Raw genomic sequence first — 12,856 nt, 5'->3', positions numbered from 1 at the left:
AATTTATTCAATATACATTTTTTAAAAAGATAATTATGTTTTATTCGAATTCGAATTTGATGTACCATAATTGACTTTTATTGAAAACGTAATAAGACTTATGTACTTCCATCCATAGCGCCATCCATTTCATTCGAACCTAGTAAGCGGCAAAATAATGGTTTTATCTGCATTTAGCAGCATATTGTCCAGTATTGTCCAATTGCCCAGCGATGTATACATGCTAAATCTATATTAATCTTTGTTAGATGGTCATTTAAACCATCACTCCGACACGAATGATACATTTGTATATCATCAGCATATTCATGCAGCTTTGAGAATTTATATACTGAGAAAACGTGTGCGGAAGGTTGAGAATCTAGCCTTGCGGAATCCCAGAAAACAGATGTTCAAAATTTGAAGATTTATTATGAATAACTGCTGACTGCAATCTCTCAGTTAAATAACTAAAAATAAATTTAGAAGCTAATCTGGAGAAGTGAAACTTATTTTTGAGTGTTTGACAGAGCAATCTAGAAGACATAAGTAAGTTACCAAAACGGTATCATAACTCAATCTTATATCTTCGAGGACTTTCAGCATGCCAGACGCACAACTATGACCTTTTCTGAAACCATATTACCTTTCTTGTTCTTTACTGTAGTTAACGTTAGGTTTATATCTTTTTTCCAATTGCATACTGAAAAGGGTTTTGTTTTTAGGTTGTAATGATGGAAATTTTGTACAAATTTCCAATCTACCTGAAAGAAATTAAGTGTATTAAAATTATTGAATTGTAAATATTTCAGCGACATTACCTGAACACAGTACGGTCGACACACAAGAGTGATTTCTAACGGACAAGAGTCATCACACAGTTTTAAAATTTTTTATGATATTGATCATCTTTTGATGTTAGACATTATTTTATTAATTTAGTTACTAAAATTAATAATTAGTATTATTAAAAATTTTAAATATTTAAGTAAATTTTTATTCAGTTGAAAAAACGTGCACAATAAAAAAAAGTGAATTTAAACAATACTCACATTGTCACCAAACGTCTTCAGAAAACTAAATTTCCTTACATTTCGTTTTGATCACCAAAATTTGCAGTGAAGAATAGAAATGCAGAGAAAAGGAAACAAAAGCTCCCATAAGTCTGGAAATGATACGACCTAATATCTTGTGAGGGAAAAAGTGACCGCCAAACGGGTAACAGAAAATTCTGATTTAACCAGACAGATAAACAAAGAGGATAAAAGGGCAGTCTGGTGAACAAGTGCTCTCTTTTGGTTGTGATATAGAACTTCTTCATGAGGCACCCGCGAATTGTGATCTAAAAAACTAAACTTTCGACGAGTTTTAGTAATGCAACGTGGTAACATGCAAGAAACATTAATAAAAAAATTTATAAGCGAATGGTTTAACCTTTCTTCATATGGATATAATTATTAGAATAATGTCATTACTGAAGTGCAGTAACACTCAACAAAATACTAGAAGTGAATTTACGGATAAAACAAAGAAATAGAGGTGCGCGACGAGGAATATAGTTTTTTTTGAATGTTGTTCTACTGTGATGCTTTAAAAACTATTTACCTTGATGAAGTAGAGTAATACTAATACAATATAATAAAACGAGTTTATTTTCACATTCTGATTTCATATTATTACATTACAAGCAATTCAGTTATTTGTATAGTTAGTTATATTTTAAATTTATCATTCTACTTTAATTTTTTTTTTTTTTTTAAAAATTTTTGTTTTATACCCTAAGTATACCCAGGCTTTTCTTTTCTAAATCTGTCCCAGTGAATAAATTTTCTTTTTTCAAGGACACTGGTTGACGGTTGAAGATACTCCAACAAAACATAATTGTGAACACACACAGAAAAGTATCGTTGGAAGTTGAAAGTGTACTTTTTTGTGAGAACATTATCAGTGAAATAATCATTTTTATCAAAATGAAATTCTAACGTAAAAGCACTGTCATGACTGGTTCATCGTGTTCTTGGATCAAATGAGCAATCACATCTACATGGCGCAAAACCGTAAACCAAAAATTTGGAATACCGATAGCGTCGTTGGATATCTTATACTCGTTCAAAACTTCCTCAAAAGAATAATCACCATTTGCGATTGTATCAATTGTATCGAACTCCTTCCACTTTGGCTCTTGCTTTGGTGGATCAAACTTACCAGAAATTATTTCGAATCTCTTCTCATAAAACTTTTGGCTCTTAGCAGCGTACTTCACCTCCAAGTTATTCATTTCCTTGAAGAATTCGGAGTCCGCGTCTATATGTTCGAGTTGAACATTCTTCAAAACAGTCACTCGATTTTGCATAGCTTGGGGGAAACTCTTTATCATCTCATGCAGAAAATGACGACGCTCTGCAGCTTCCAAAGACACAGGTAGAAACTTCTCAGGCTTTTTGTTAGTGCAAGTTTCTTTAGAAGAACCACATTCCGTGGATGGTTTAGCTTTTTTGGCTGAAATAAAAATAAATGTCTATTTTACGTATGAACTCAAATAAGAAGAAAATAAGGGAAAAAGTACTTTTAACAGGAAAATTTGGCAATTTAAATGGATTTACAAACAGATATATACTTTCTATAATTGCTGTGCATGCGTGTGCTTCGCAATTTAAAATGGTTTTCGGAGATTAATTAAAATTATTTTATTTCTGAGTCTTTTTAATAACTTTATCGGTTTTTCTTTATGGTTTCTGACGCCGTATTTGATTTTTAATTGGGACATATTTGGGTTTTTCATGACCTATAAGCCCGAACTTATACCAAAGTTTTTATACCGATTGATTGAATTGACATTAGCATTTAACATTAGTAACACTTATAGTAAACATTGGGTGTTTGTTCTGATTGTATGGCTTATCACCTATTCGCAACAAAGTTAAATTAGGTGCCTCATTAGTCTCGAAATTTATATCTCGCACCACATAACAATGAAAATTGAATTACTCACCGGATTTAGGGCGAGTTTCCATTATTAAATTGAATGACTTGCGTTGATGAACAAAGTCAATTAATAAAATATGAATGTTATTCTTAATTGAATATTTGAGAATGCAAGAAAAATTTTTATTTTAACTAGTGTTGACACAATCTTACATGCTTGTCCGGTTCTAAATCTGCTTCTGCAAAATAAAGTTTTTACTATATTAATGAGGTTCCAATCAAAATTGCAGCTAAGACAGTGAATTTACGAGAAGTACAATTGATTTTAAGAACAAAATAAAAAAAGTTTGAATCTAAATGAACTAATTTTTCATCACAAAATATTAAAATAAGACTAGTTGAGAGGGACAGTGAAATAATACAGTACATGTGCATGAGACTAATAATAATCATTTGTAATCGTACTATATCTGTGCTTTTTGCTATAGCATATAATAAGATATATTGCAGACAGAGACAGTCAAATATAAATAAATTTTACAAAATAAAGATGATGCTAATACATTATCTGCTTACAAAGGATAAATAAATTGCTGTCAAGGTATCATCTGAATGTCTTACCCCTTTTGCAACACCATTTTGAAATATAATTTAAATAACAACGCTTATACCAGCTGAAATGGTATAGAAACCTATTGAAGATTTGAAACAAATTTACAAGTTCTCTGGGATCTATATACATATGCTCTATACGTATGCTCTACTTATTTCTGTGATTTCTGGGGTCAATTCCTCAACTATGCAAACTGATTTTAGATTTTGCTCTTCTTCAACTGTGAAACGTGAGTTTATATGTCAAAAAGTGTATTTCTTTCACCGATAATTTGGCGGTGAGTAAAAAAGTATGTACGAAGTTATGTACGAAAGTAATGTACGAAAAAATTTATGTATACTGATTGTAATTAATTGTAGTTTTACTTTCCAATATTTAAGTCTACCGAAGGTAATAAAGTTTTTTATTAAAATTGTATAATCAGCTTCCAAAAAGAAAAAACAGTGAATCCCCCACAATGCAAAAATTGTCTCTCCTTCAACGGGAACCAAGTATCACCTCTCAAAAGACACAACAGTAATACATCAAAGCCCAGAACAAATAGTTATACAGGGTAGAGCAGTTAAGTTTGATGTTCTGTTTTGCTCCAACAATCTTTTTATATGTTTTAGATATAGAAACAAGCAAAAAAGCAAGAGAGAAGCAAAAACTTGTACTCGTCGATCTCATGGAAAATATTATTGAGTTTTGCAACGATAGGTAAGGTAAAAATTTTATGTTATACAGTAAACTTTACGTACATATAAAAGCTATAAAAATAATTGCAAAATACTGAACATCAATAGGCCTTTTCGGTGGCTCACAAGTGGTTTCGTGAGGCATTGGCATCACTGTTGCAATTTGTCAGGTGGTATGTTTTGACAGATAGCAAAAATAGCCCAGTGTAGGCCAGTAACTTGCTGTTTTGTGCCATACTTACGAATTACCGAAAAGGCCTAATAATAAATTGCAACTGAATTTAGATTTGAATGAAGCTCATGCGAAGAGAAAAGCTTGAAATGATTTGGAAAGCGTTTAAATTAACTTGGCAGAGCTGTTGAAAATGATCAAAAGTAGCGGGAAAATTCTGGTTAGATAAAAAGTAAGCATATATGAAGTACGTTTATGTATGGATGTAAATACAAACATGTCTACACTTCAAGAAATCATATTAAGGACAAAGAGGCACTCACACCCATTAAGCGTACGGGTGTTAACCGAATGCGTAAGCGAAAGGAACTCTGAGACTTCGAAAAGCGAGTAATTGTGCTTGTGGCGCCCCAAGTCTTCAATGGAGATGCAACAGTAGACGAAATGTGCAACGTTCAAATTAAGAAAGCACTTGAAAATGTGAAAGTAAGTGTAAGTGTTTTCCAGGTTCTTAATTTTAACAATTATTTTTTTCTTAAGGAATTGAATTTTTAGACGAAGACGAGGTTATTGATCTACAGAAGCCCATCTAATCTGCAAAACCAAAGATCACACAGACAAAGAGTTCACCATATGAAATAATTACGCAGCAAAAAATAAGTTTTTTTTTGCCGTTGTTATATGTCGAACCAACTACTTACTCTGGCGATTATCGGAAGTGTCGCGCCTGTAACCACTTCTTTTCAACCACTTTTGTAAAGTACATCTGAGACCTCATTATGGATCAACTTTTTCCACCACCTTGTTACAGCTTGCAGTTGCTGCGTCACATCATAGTAGTGCACCAAAACTCTTAAAGAGCATCTATCTACTGATTTGAATGTTTTTTAACCATTAAGCTAGCTTGACTTTAACGTTCTGTGCTGACATTCTTTTAAAAGAATACAAGCGTTTGGTAGGCTGCTTATTTCGTCTTTTGCATTTATGTCCACTGGCAGCTTTCCAACAATGACACAGATTGCATCATCGGACACTGTTCTATAAGCGCAGGTAACACGTAACGCACTGCGTCTGTGTTTTTTTTTTGGCTGGTGACGGAGTACTCAGGTTTAAGCTCCAAGAAGGCGCAAAAATAATTGGTTTTACTAATAACATCGCCCTAGTGGTTAGAGGAAAATTTATAGAATAAATAGAAACAACATGTAACGATGCCGTGGCTATGATAAGGAACTGGATCACAGACATACGCCTCAAGCTTGTTGACCATAAAACTAAAGTCTTTCTTGTAAGCAGCAGGAAAATGAGCAATGAGCGAGTCACATCAAAACAAGCGATGAAGTACCTTGGAGTAATGATTGAAAACACGCTCATCTGGAGAGAGCACCTTCAATATGTTGCTGCAAAATGTGCGAAAATAACAGCAGAGAGAGTTAGAACTGCAGAAAGAGGTGACAGCAATTGCTGAATCACAACCCACCGAAGTAATGCTTACATGAAGTTCTGGAGAAATGTATGGTTACAAGAGTCACGGTGTTAGGATGTGGATTAGTGCGTAGGCACAAATATCAAGCAACGAAAAAGCTTTTCTTGTGATCATTGCACTAAAAAACGTGACAAAAATGTTGTTTTGTAAATTATGCATTAATATTTATTGTTAATTAAAAAAACAAATAAAAACAATTTCTATTCACCACTCTCAGAGAAGTTGCACAAGTTTTGTGTCAAGATTAATAGAAAGTAATTCAAATATTTTTAATGTTAATTTTTTCTTGCAAAGAGTGACACGTCTTTATGACGAAACGAAACTAACATATTTCAAAGTTAGATGAATTCAAATAGCAAACAAAAGACAATGACAAAAATTTATTTAATCTATTGAAATTTCAGCATTTACATATTTTAGATTGGAATATCCTCAGTAATATCCAATTAGCAGATCGTACATTCTATAGGTTACACAAAATTGATATGTTGCTTGGAGCAGAATTTTATCATCAACTTCTAAGTCCTGATCAAATACGACTTCGAAGGGAACTACTAATTCCACAGGTCGGTTTTTGGGAACGTTGGAAAACCGAATACCTTACTGAGCTACGAAGTCGTTTATGTATAAACGTACTTGTATAATGCATAATTCAATATTTTTTATATATAATATTTTGTATAAACATATTAAATTGTTTTAATAAAGTTTAGAAATACAATAAAAATCAATCGTAATTGTTATCACTCTTATCGATTAGTTTGGGTGACAAGTGCAGAAGCTAATTCACACAAAGGGCTATCAAGCTAAACCAGATTAAGGATCTATAGTAAGTTATTACTATATTATGTGTCGTTCACACACAATTATATGTACAAAGGATTAATATCCATCTTAAAAATATTTCAAATAAAATATGTTATTTTTAAATAAAAATTGAAACCCTTATAAATGAAAAAGCAAGAACACAATATAATTATCATAGTTTTTCAAAAAGCGTTCACACAGTTGTACTTCATTAAATTTATTAAACGAACAAAGTTTCATGTATAACAATATATACATACAGTATAAATTTTTTATATAAATAATTAACCCAAAATAGAGTTTTGTATTCAAATAGAAGTAATATTAATTTTTATTTAATTTTATTTCAAGTTTTTCATATTGTACATTATTATACGAATAACATTAGAAACAGTTTTTTAATTATTTTCAAATTTTAGCGATCAACGTTCATTTAAGTAAAACACTGATCGATTTGAATCAAACATTGCGGTTATTTACGATGTAATGTGAAAAACAAAATGCAATGTTGTGGTCAAGTTACTAAGTTAACTGTTTCTAAGTTAATCTTAAAAATGAGTACCACTACGGTGTACTGTGTTTAAAAAAAGGATTAAAATGACTACCCATTTTAAAATCTTTACCACGTCTTTTTTTCATCTCGTCAAAGCGATTGGACATTCCGTAGAGTTCTTTTGGAACTGCTTGGCCAGCTTCTTCCAAAATACGAATGAGATCCTTTGCAATACCCCAATCCGAGCGTGTTATATAACTTATGGCAGTGCCGGTTCGCCCAGCGCGTCCAGTTCTACCAACACGATGAACATACTCCTCAATGTTACGCGGAAAATCAAAATTAATAACATGACTAAGAAAAAAAAAATTTTTCACAACTTCAGTTTTTAATACTACTAAGCACTTACGTGATGTCTTCAATGTCTAAACCTCTTGAAGCAACGTCTGTTGCTATTAAAATTTGTATGTCACCTGAGGTTAGATCAGCCAGTGCTTGTTCTCGATCGGCCTAAAGAAAATTTGTTTGAGTATATAAGAATCTTATGCACAGAGGCATTACTCTAATAAAACTAATGTATTATGTACCTGATCACGAGAACCATGTATACATTGTGTTAACAGGCCTTTCAGAGATAAATCACTAGACAAGTCGTCAGCACGAGCTCGTTTAGAACAGAAGATAATAACTTTATCGCTTGATTTAAGGTTTTCTAAAAATGCCAGGACCTGTAACAGGAACAAATACATTTTTCTTCAAAGTTTTCTTTATTTAACTTTTCAAATAATATTACCGTATTAAATTTGTCCGCATCATCCACGAGTTCTACATTTTGAGTCACAGAATGAGTGGCAGTTAAATCAAGTGAGCCAACCCATACCTGAATAGGATTGTTCATATAGGTTTCGGCCAATCTACTAACACATGGTGGCCAGGTGGCACTAGTCATGACGGTCTGCCTGTCAGGGCGTATGTCAAGTAGAACTTTTCGAATCTGTGGCTCGAAACCCATATCCAGCATACGGTCCGCTTCGTCTAATATTAAATATGTAACCGATGTAATATCTACAACTTTAGCTTGAACCAAATCATTAAGACGTCCAGGCGTACAAATTATGCATTCAGCTCCTTCTCTGAAATCTCTAATCTGGTCACGACGACTGCCACCACCATAAATACATACACTGAATAAGAATTTCATTATTGCTTATTTTTTTATTCATTTGTTTTAAATTATTTCTTAACTTACGCTTTTATTCCACGGAACGAGTACTTGTTAACTTCTTTTGCTATTTGCTGTGCTAATTCGCGTGTTGGAGCTAAAATTAATATATTTGGACCATTGCGTTTCGCACGTGGTGTAGTCTGTCCATCAGTATGAATCAAAGCAGGAAGCAGAAATGCTAAAGTTTTTCCAGTTCCTGTTTGGGCAATACCTATCATATCCTCGCCTCTCAATAATATAGGCCATGCTTGCTTTTGTATAGGAGATGGTTCCGTAAAGTTTTGTTTCTTCAACTCATCAAGTATATCAGGATAATCTTTGAAACAGTGGTCGAATTTGTATATTGGTTTCGGTATATCAAGACACATTTGATCTTCACTTGTTTTTAAACGTGAAACAATTATATTGTTGTTTACTAAACGCATTTCATTGACTTCTTCCTCTGTCATAACAGCGATTTCCTTGACTTCTTGATAAAAATTTTTTCTCAGCTTTGGAAGATGCGCCCACTGCAACTTACGATATTCTTCCTGTAATAAAAAATATTTCATATGGGCAAAACAAATAAATCGATATCTTCATTTGTGGATTGTTAATATTTTTCTTACAACTTTTCTATTTAGAGATTCCCAATCGATAGGCTGCAATACTTCCTTCTTTTCAGTACCACCAATACATACATTTTTTGTAGGTAGACTTAATCTATTTTCGCCATTTTCTCCCTAAATAAATTTTGTTATGAGCTACTATATTATATCCATACGCTCGTTGTATGTACGTCATACTTACAGATTTCGGAGTTGCAACCTGAATATTGTCATTTCTGGAAGAAGCACTAAAACGAGGCACGAATGATTTTTTTTTAAATTCAACTTTGGGATTGTGAGAAACTTCGTGATTTTGAGATGAAACATTTTTATTTTTATTTTTATTTTTATATTTCTGATCAGAGTGTTTTATAATTTCCAAAATGTATTTAACGGCATCGTCAACATTTTTTCTATTACGACCTTTCACAGTTACTATATGGTTGTCACTATTTATATGTACATTGACGTTGAACTTTGTTTTAATGCTTTTTATGTTGGAGCCGTTTAGGCCAATTATGGCACCAATGTAAGCTGGGTCAGTAGGAAATTTCTCTATAATATCATTAAAATTGGACATGTTTGCACTTAAAACTCCATACACATTCCTTTCAGGTGGAGCATCATCCCACATTATTTCCAAATCATCCATTTTGATGTCAGCAAAACCTACAAAAAAGAATACCTCAATATTATATTCATTTTTACACAAAACCAACTAAATTTCAAACATTCAAATTGAGCCAATTTTCACGAAATCACGAATTCACGAATTCACGAATTTACGAATTCTCAATCATATCAAATGAAACGGTTTTTGAAATTAACTATTAAAAGTAGAAATATGTGTTCTTATAAGGATTATTGAGAGATAAAGCAATGCCAGTTTTTTGTTTTTGATTTGTATGTTGAAAATCATACTGTCACTTTCTTAAGTCTCATCACGCAGTGGCTCTATTGTTTCTTGTGACTTTTACTGAAATTCATTCTTATATAAAATGGTAATATGTGAAATGCAGATTTTATTTTTTGCAAATAGGGTCACATAACCTTAAAAACACCATTGCTCAAAGAAACAAGTATTTTTAGAAAATTTCAAGATTAATTGAAAATATTTAATTGAAAAAAGTTGCACATATATTCGATTTGAAGTCCCGCATTTTATGAAGCAAAATACATACCAGTAATAAAACTAAAACCGAAACTTAATCGAAAAAACACAAGCCAAAAAACGATTCGACCACCGACGCGTCTCTTGAAAAAGTAATAAATGTAGAAGAAAACTTGTTCCGTTCCCGTTCTTTCAAAATTAATATAAGTATATTTGGCAGCCCATACACAGATTTGCTTGAGATTGATGTAACTATATTAATTTGGTTTATGCTTTATGTGCACAAACCAATTTCACAAAGGAATATTCATTTGAAATGATTACACAATCCGATTGGCACATTATTTAATAATGTAAAAAATCCACATACAATTTTAATACTACATGTGTTCAATAATAAAAATTTTATCAATGTTCTGGCAATTTCGTATGACTCATTGCTGACGTTTCTTATTAATGAACCGGTCAGCATTCTGATAAGAGCGTCTCTTTATATAATTATACACCTATACCTCGGTTAACAGCCATTTCGTGCAACAGTAGACTCGATTAACGATCTAGCCGTATTTCTGACAGTGTTTCGCTTAACAGTGAAGAAACCGATAAATATGCCTTTTATAATGCAAGCAATGGCTGGTTTAATGATCGATATGCCAAAAAGTTTTCTGGAAGAAGTACAACATTATAAATTCTATTGTAAACACAGACAACAGTGCATTCACACAGTCTCGTTTAGCCGGTTTTGCACATTATAATCACTAATGAGTATGATATACCATACAAAGAGCTTTCATTAAAAAGGAGCTCATTTACTACAAATCAGCACATTTAAGACCAAAAATGTTGAACGCAACCCTTAAAACTAATGGTTGATTTGCTTGTTTGTTTATTTAAAATCAGGAAAGAACAGCAGTGAGTTAGAGTTTCGAGAGAGGCGCCATCCAACTAAAAGTATTTCCATGTATTAAAAAGATTACTGAATAATTTATTTATACATACCATTACAAAATCAGTATGCAAAAGTATTTCAGGTATGTTTTTACAAATTTGTATCGGTTTTTTTAAAAAAATGAACTTGTCTATTAATCACAACAGGGCCCATCATGAAATGAAGCATCGTTACTGCCGCCATGCTCATCTCCACGTCCATCGGCAGATCCAATATGATCTTCACATACATCGCTATATCCAATATCTATGTCGGATGACTGTGAAACACCTGCAAAAGAAAGAAATAAAGATAATATAAATGAAACTCTTTTGCAACACTTTCAGAATCTGATAGATGTGGAGAACCGTCACATCGCACTGCAAAAATGCACAGACGCAAGGTTTTTGAATTTAATGGAAGCAAAAAATGTTGCTTTGTCGGCTATCGCATCATCAAAGGAAAGAGGCTTTCCATATACCCGGCTCACTGGAGACAATGACTCAAGCGATGACTATGTATATTTGTTGCGGTCAACTGCTATTATATATTATAATTTCTATTACCATAATATGTTGAAGCCAGTTGAGTCAGTGCACTTAAGCACTTTTACTCTCTATTAACTGCGAGGTTTCTGCAAAACCCCTCTCTACGCCCTAACTGGATTATTGTATATCTCTTCATCAAACTAAGCAATAATTAACCTAAGATCTGCATACCTCTTCGAGGAGCCCGTAACCATTCTAAGATTCGATAACGCGGTGTTAGTAAGTCTGTCAGTTTTCGTAAATAATTTCAGGGCTCTATCCTTTATGTAGTTTTTGATCGGATCAATCTTGACGTCTACATGCTCTTGAAATGTTTTGCTTATGTTGAGAGCACATTTATCCAGGTGTAGCATATACGTGTCGTCAGCGTATAACACCAAAATCGATGGACCTAACATTGGGATATTAGATGTATAAATGTTGTAGAGAGTGGGAAAAATGGAGATCTCTGAGAAACCCCTGCTTCTGATTGACGAGAGATTGCTGTTGATTTTCGTGCGAAAGGATCTCTCACGTAAGAAGCTGCCGATGATTTTAGTTGGCCTGCCTGGAACACCTAGATCAGACATTTTACTATCAGGCCATCATGCCAGACCTTGTCAAAAGCTTTATAAATATCAAAAATGATCTTTCCAGTCGACTTTCTTCCACTAAGGGCTGTTTGAATCATTTCCGCCGTTCTAGCTAGTTGAAGTGCCTTGGACAGGTCATTATTATCCGGTTTAGGGAAGACAATGACTGTGGCCAGCTTCCAGGTCTTAGGAAATTCATCTAGCCTGAGCATACAATTAATAATGTTAGTGATAAGCTGGATTGCGTTCTCTGGCAGGTTACGTAGGCATCTGTTGTTAATTATATCATGGCCAGGTGCCGACCTAATCTTCAATCTCGCTATAATTTGGGAGATTTCTTCGTTACTGCATACTGCAGTGCCATCATCTGGCTCCTGATCCAAAATATTATTTGCCTCCTCGGAGATGCGTTCTTCTTCCTCTGAGTCATATTCTAAGTCTTCATTGGGCTGGAATTGAAGTTCAAGGGTGTCTGTGAAGGTCACGGCTTTTTCTAAATCTGTATATACCAAGCCTGTTCCTCTATGGATGGGTGGTATTACTGGTTTACGCTTCAGGCTGAAGTATTTATTTATGACCCAAAAGGCTGTTCCAAGGCCGTTGAGAAATTCACCCTATTTCACGTTTTTAAATATATAAATCTTTTTCCTGATTTCATTTGAAGGACGGTTGGCCTCCCTTCTGCTCTCCGGGTCACAAGTTATTTGAGTAAATTTCCGGATTCTATTTTGATTTC

General features: G+C 33.4%; 1 protein-coding gene and 1 pseudogene across 2 annotated transcripts; both read right to left on the bottom strand.

The window, feature by feature from the left end:
- Positions 1 to 578: 578 nt before the first annotated feature.
- LOC119688613 lies at positions 579 to 2,993 on the bottom strand (annotated as a pseudogene).
- Positions 2,994 to 7,102: 4,109 nt separating this feature from the next.
- Positions 7,103 to 10,304, bottom strand: LOC119689922 (probable ATP-dependent RNA helicase DDX43). Of its 2 annotated transcripts, none has more exons than XM_038104858.1 (8): positions 10,143 to 10,304; positions 9,164 to 9,630; positions 8,983 to 9,096; positions 8,399 to 8,904; positions 7,943 to 8,333; positions 7,737 to 7,877; positions 7,559 to 7,659; positions 7,103 to 7,503 (listed from the first exon to the last, which is right to left on the bottom strand). In XM_038104858.1, exons 2-8 carry the CDS (start codon positions 9,611 to 9,613, stop codon positions 7,221 to 7,223), a joined length of 1,986 nt encoding a protein of 661 aa, XP_037960786.1. In that variant the 5' UTR covers positions 9,614 to 9,630; positions 10,143 to 10,304; the 3' UTR covers positions 7,103 to 7,220. The 2 variants fall into 2 exon arrangements, with proteins under 2 accessions (XP_037960786.1, XP_037960787.1); XM_038104859.1 differs by lacking the exon at positions 10,143 to 10,304 and adding an exon at positions 9,693 to 9,874.
- Positions 10,305 to 12,856: the final 2,552 nt, after the last annotated feature.

This window comes from Teleopsis dalmanni, chromosome X, assembly GCF_002237135.1.
Source record: "Teleopsis dalmanni isolate 2A chromosome X, ASM223713v2, whole genome shotgun sequence".
NCBI lineage: Eukaryota > Metazoa > Arthropoda > Insecta > Diptera > Diopsidae > Teleopsis > Teleopsis dalmanni.
Note: the sequence above shows the minus strand (reverse complement) of the source record. Positions and strands in the feature narration are given on the sequence as shown.

Excerpts from the sequence above, each read along its gene's own strand:
- LOC119689922 (XM_038104858.1), bottom strand. The coding sequence starts at position 9,613 with ATGGATGATTTGGAAATAATGTGGGATGATGCTCCACCTGAAAGGAAT. Across the intron at positions 8,905-8,982 it reads AATCTCTAAATAGAAAAGTT|GAAGAATATCGTAAGTTGCA; the intron begins GTAAGAAAAATA and ends TTTTTATTACAG. Across the intron at positions 8,334-8,398 it reads TCGTTCCGTGGAATAAAAGC|TGTATGTATTTATGGTGGTG; the intron begins GTAAGTTAAGAA and ends ATTCTTATTCAG.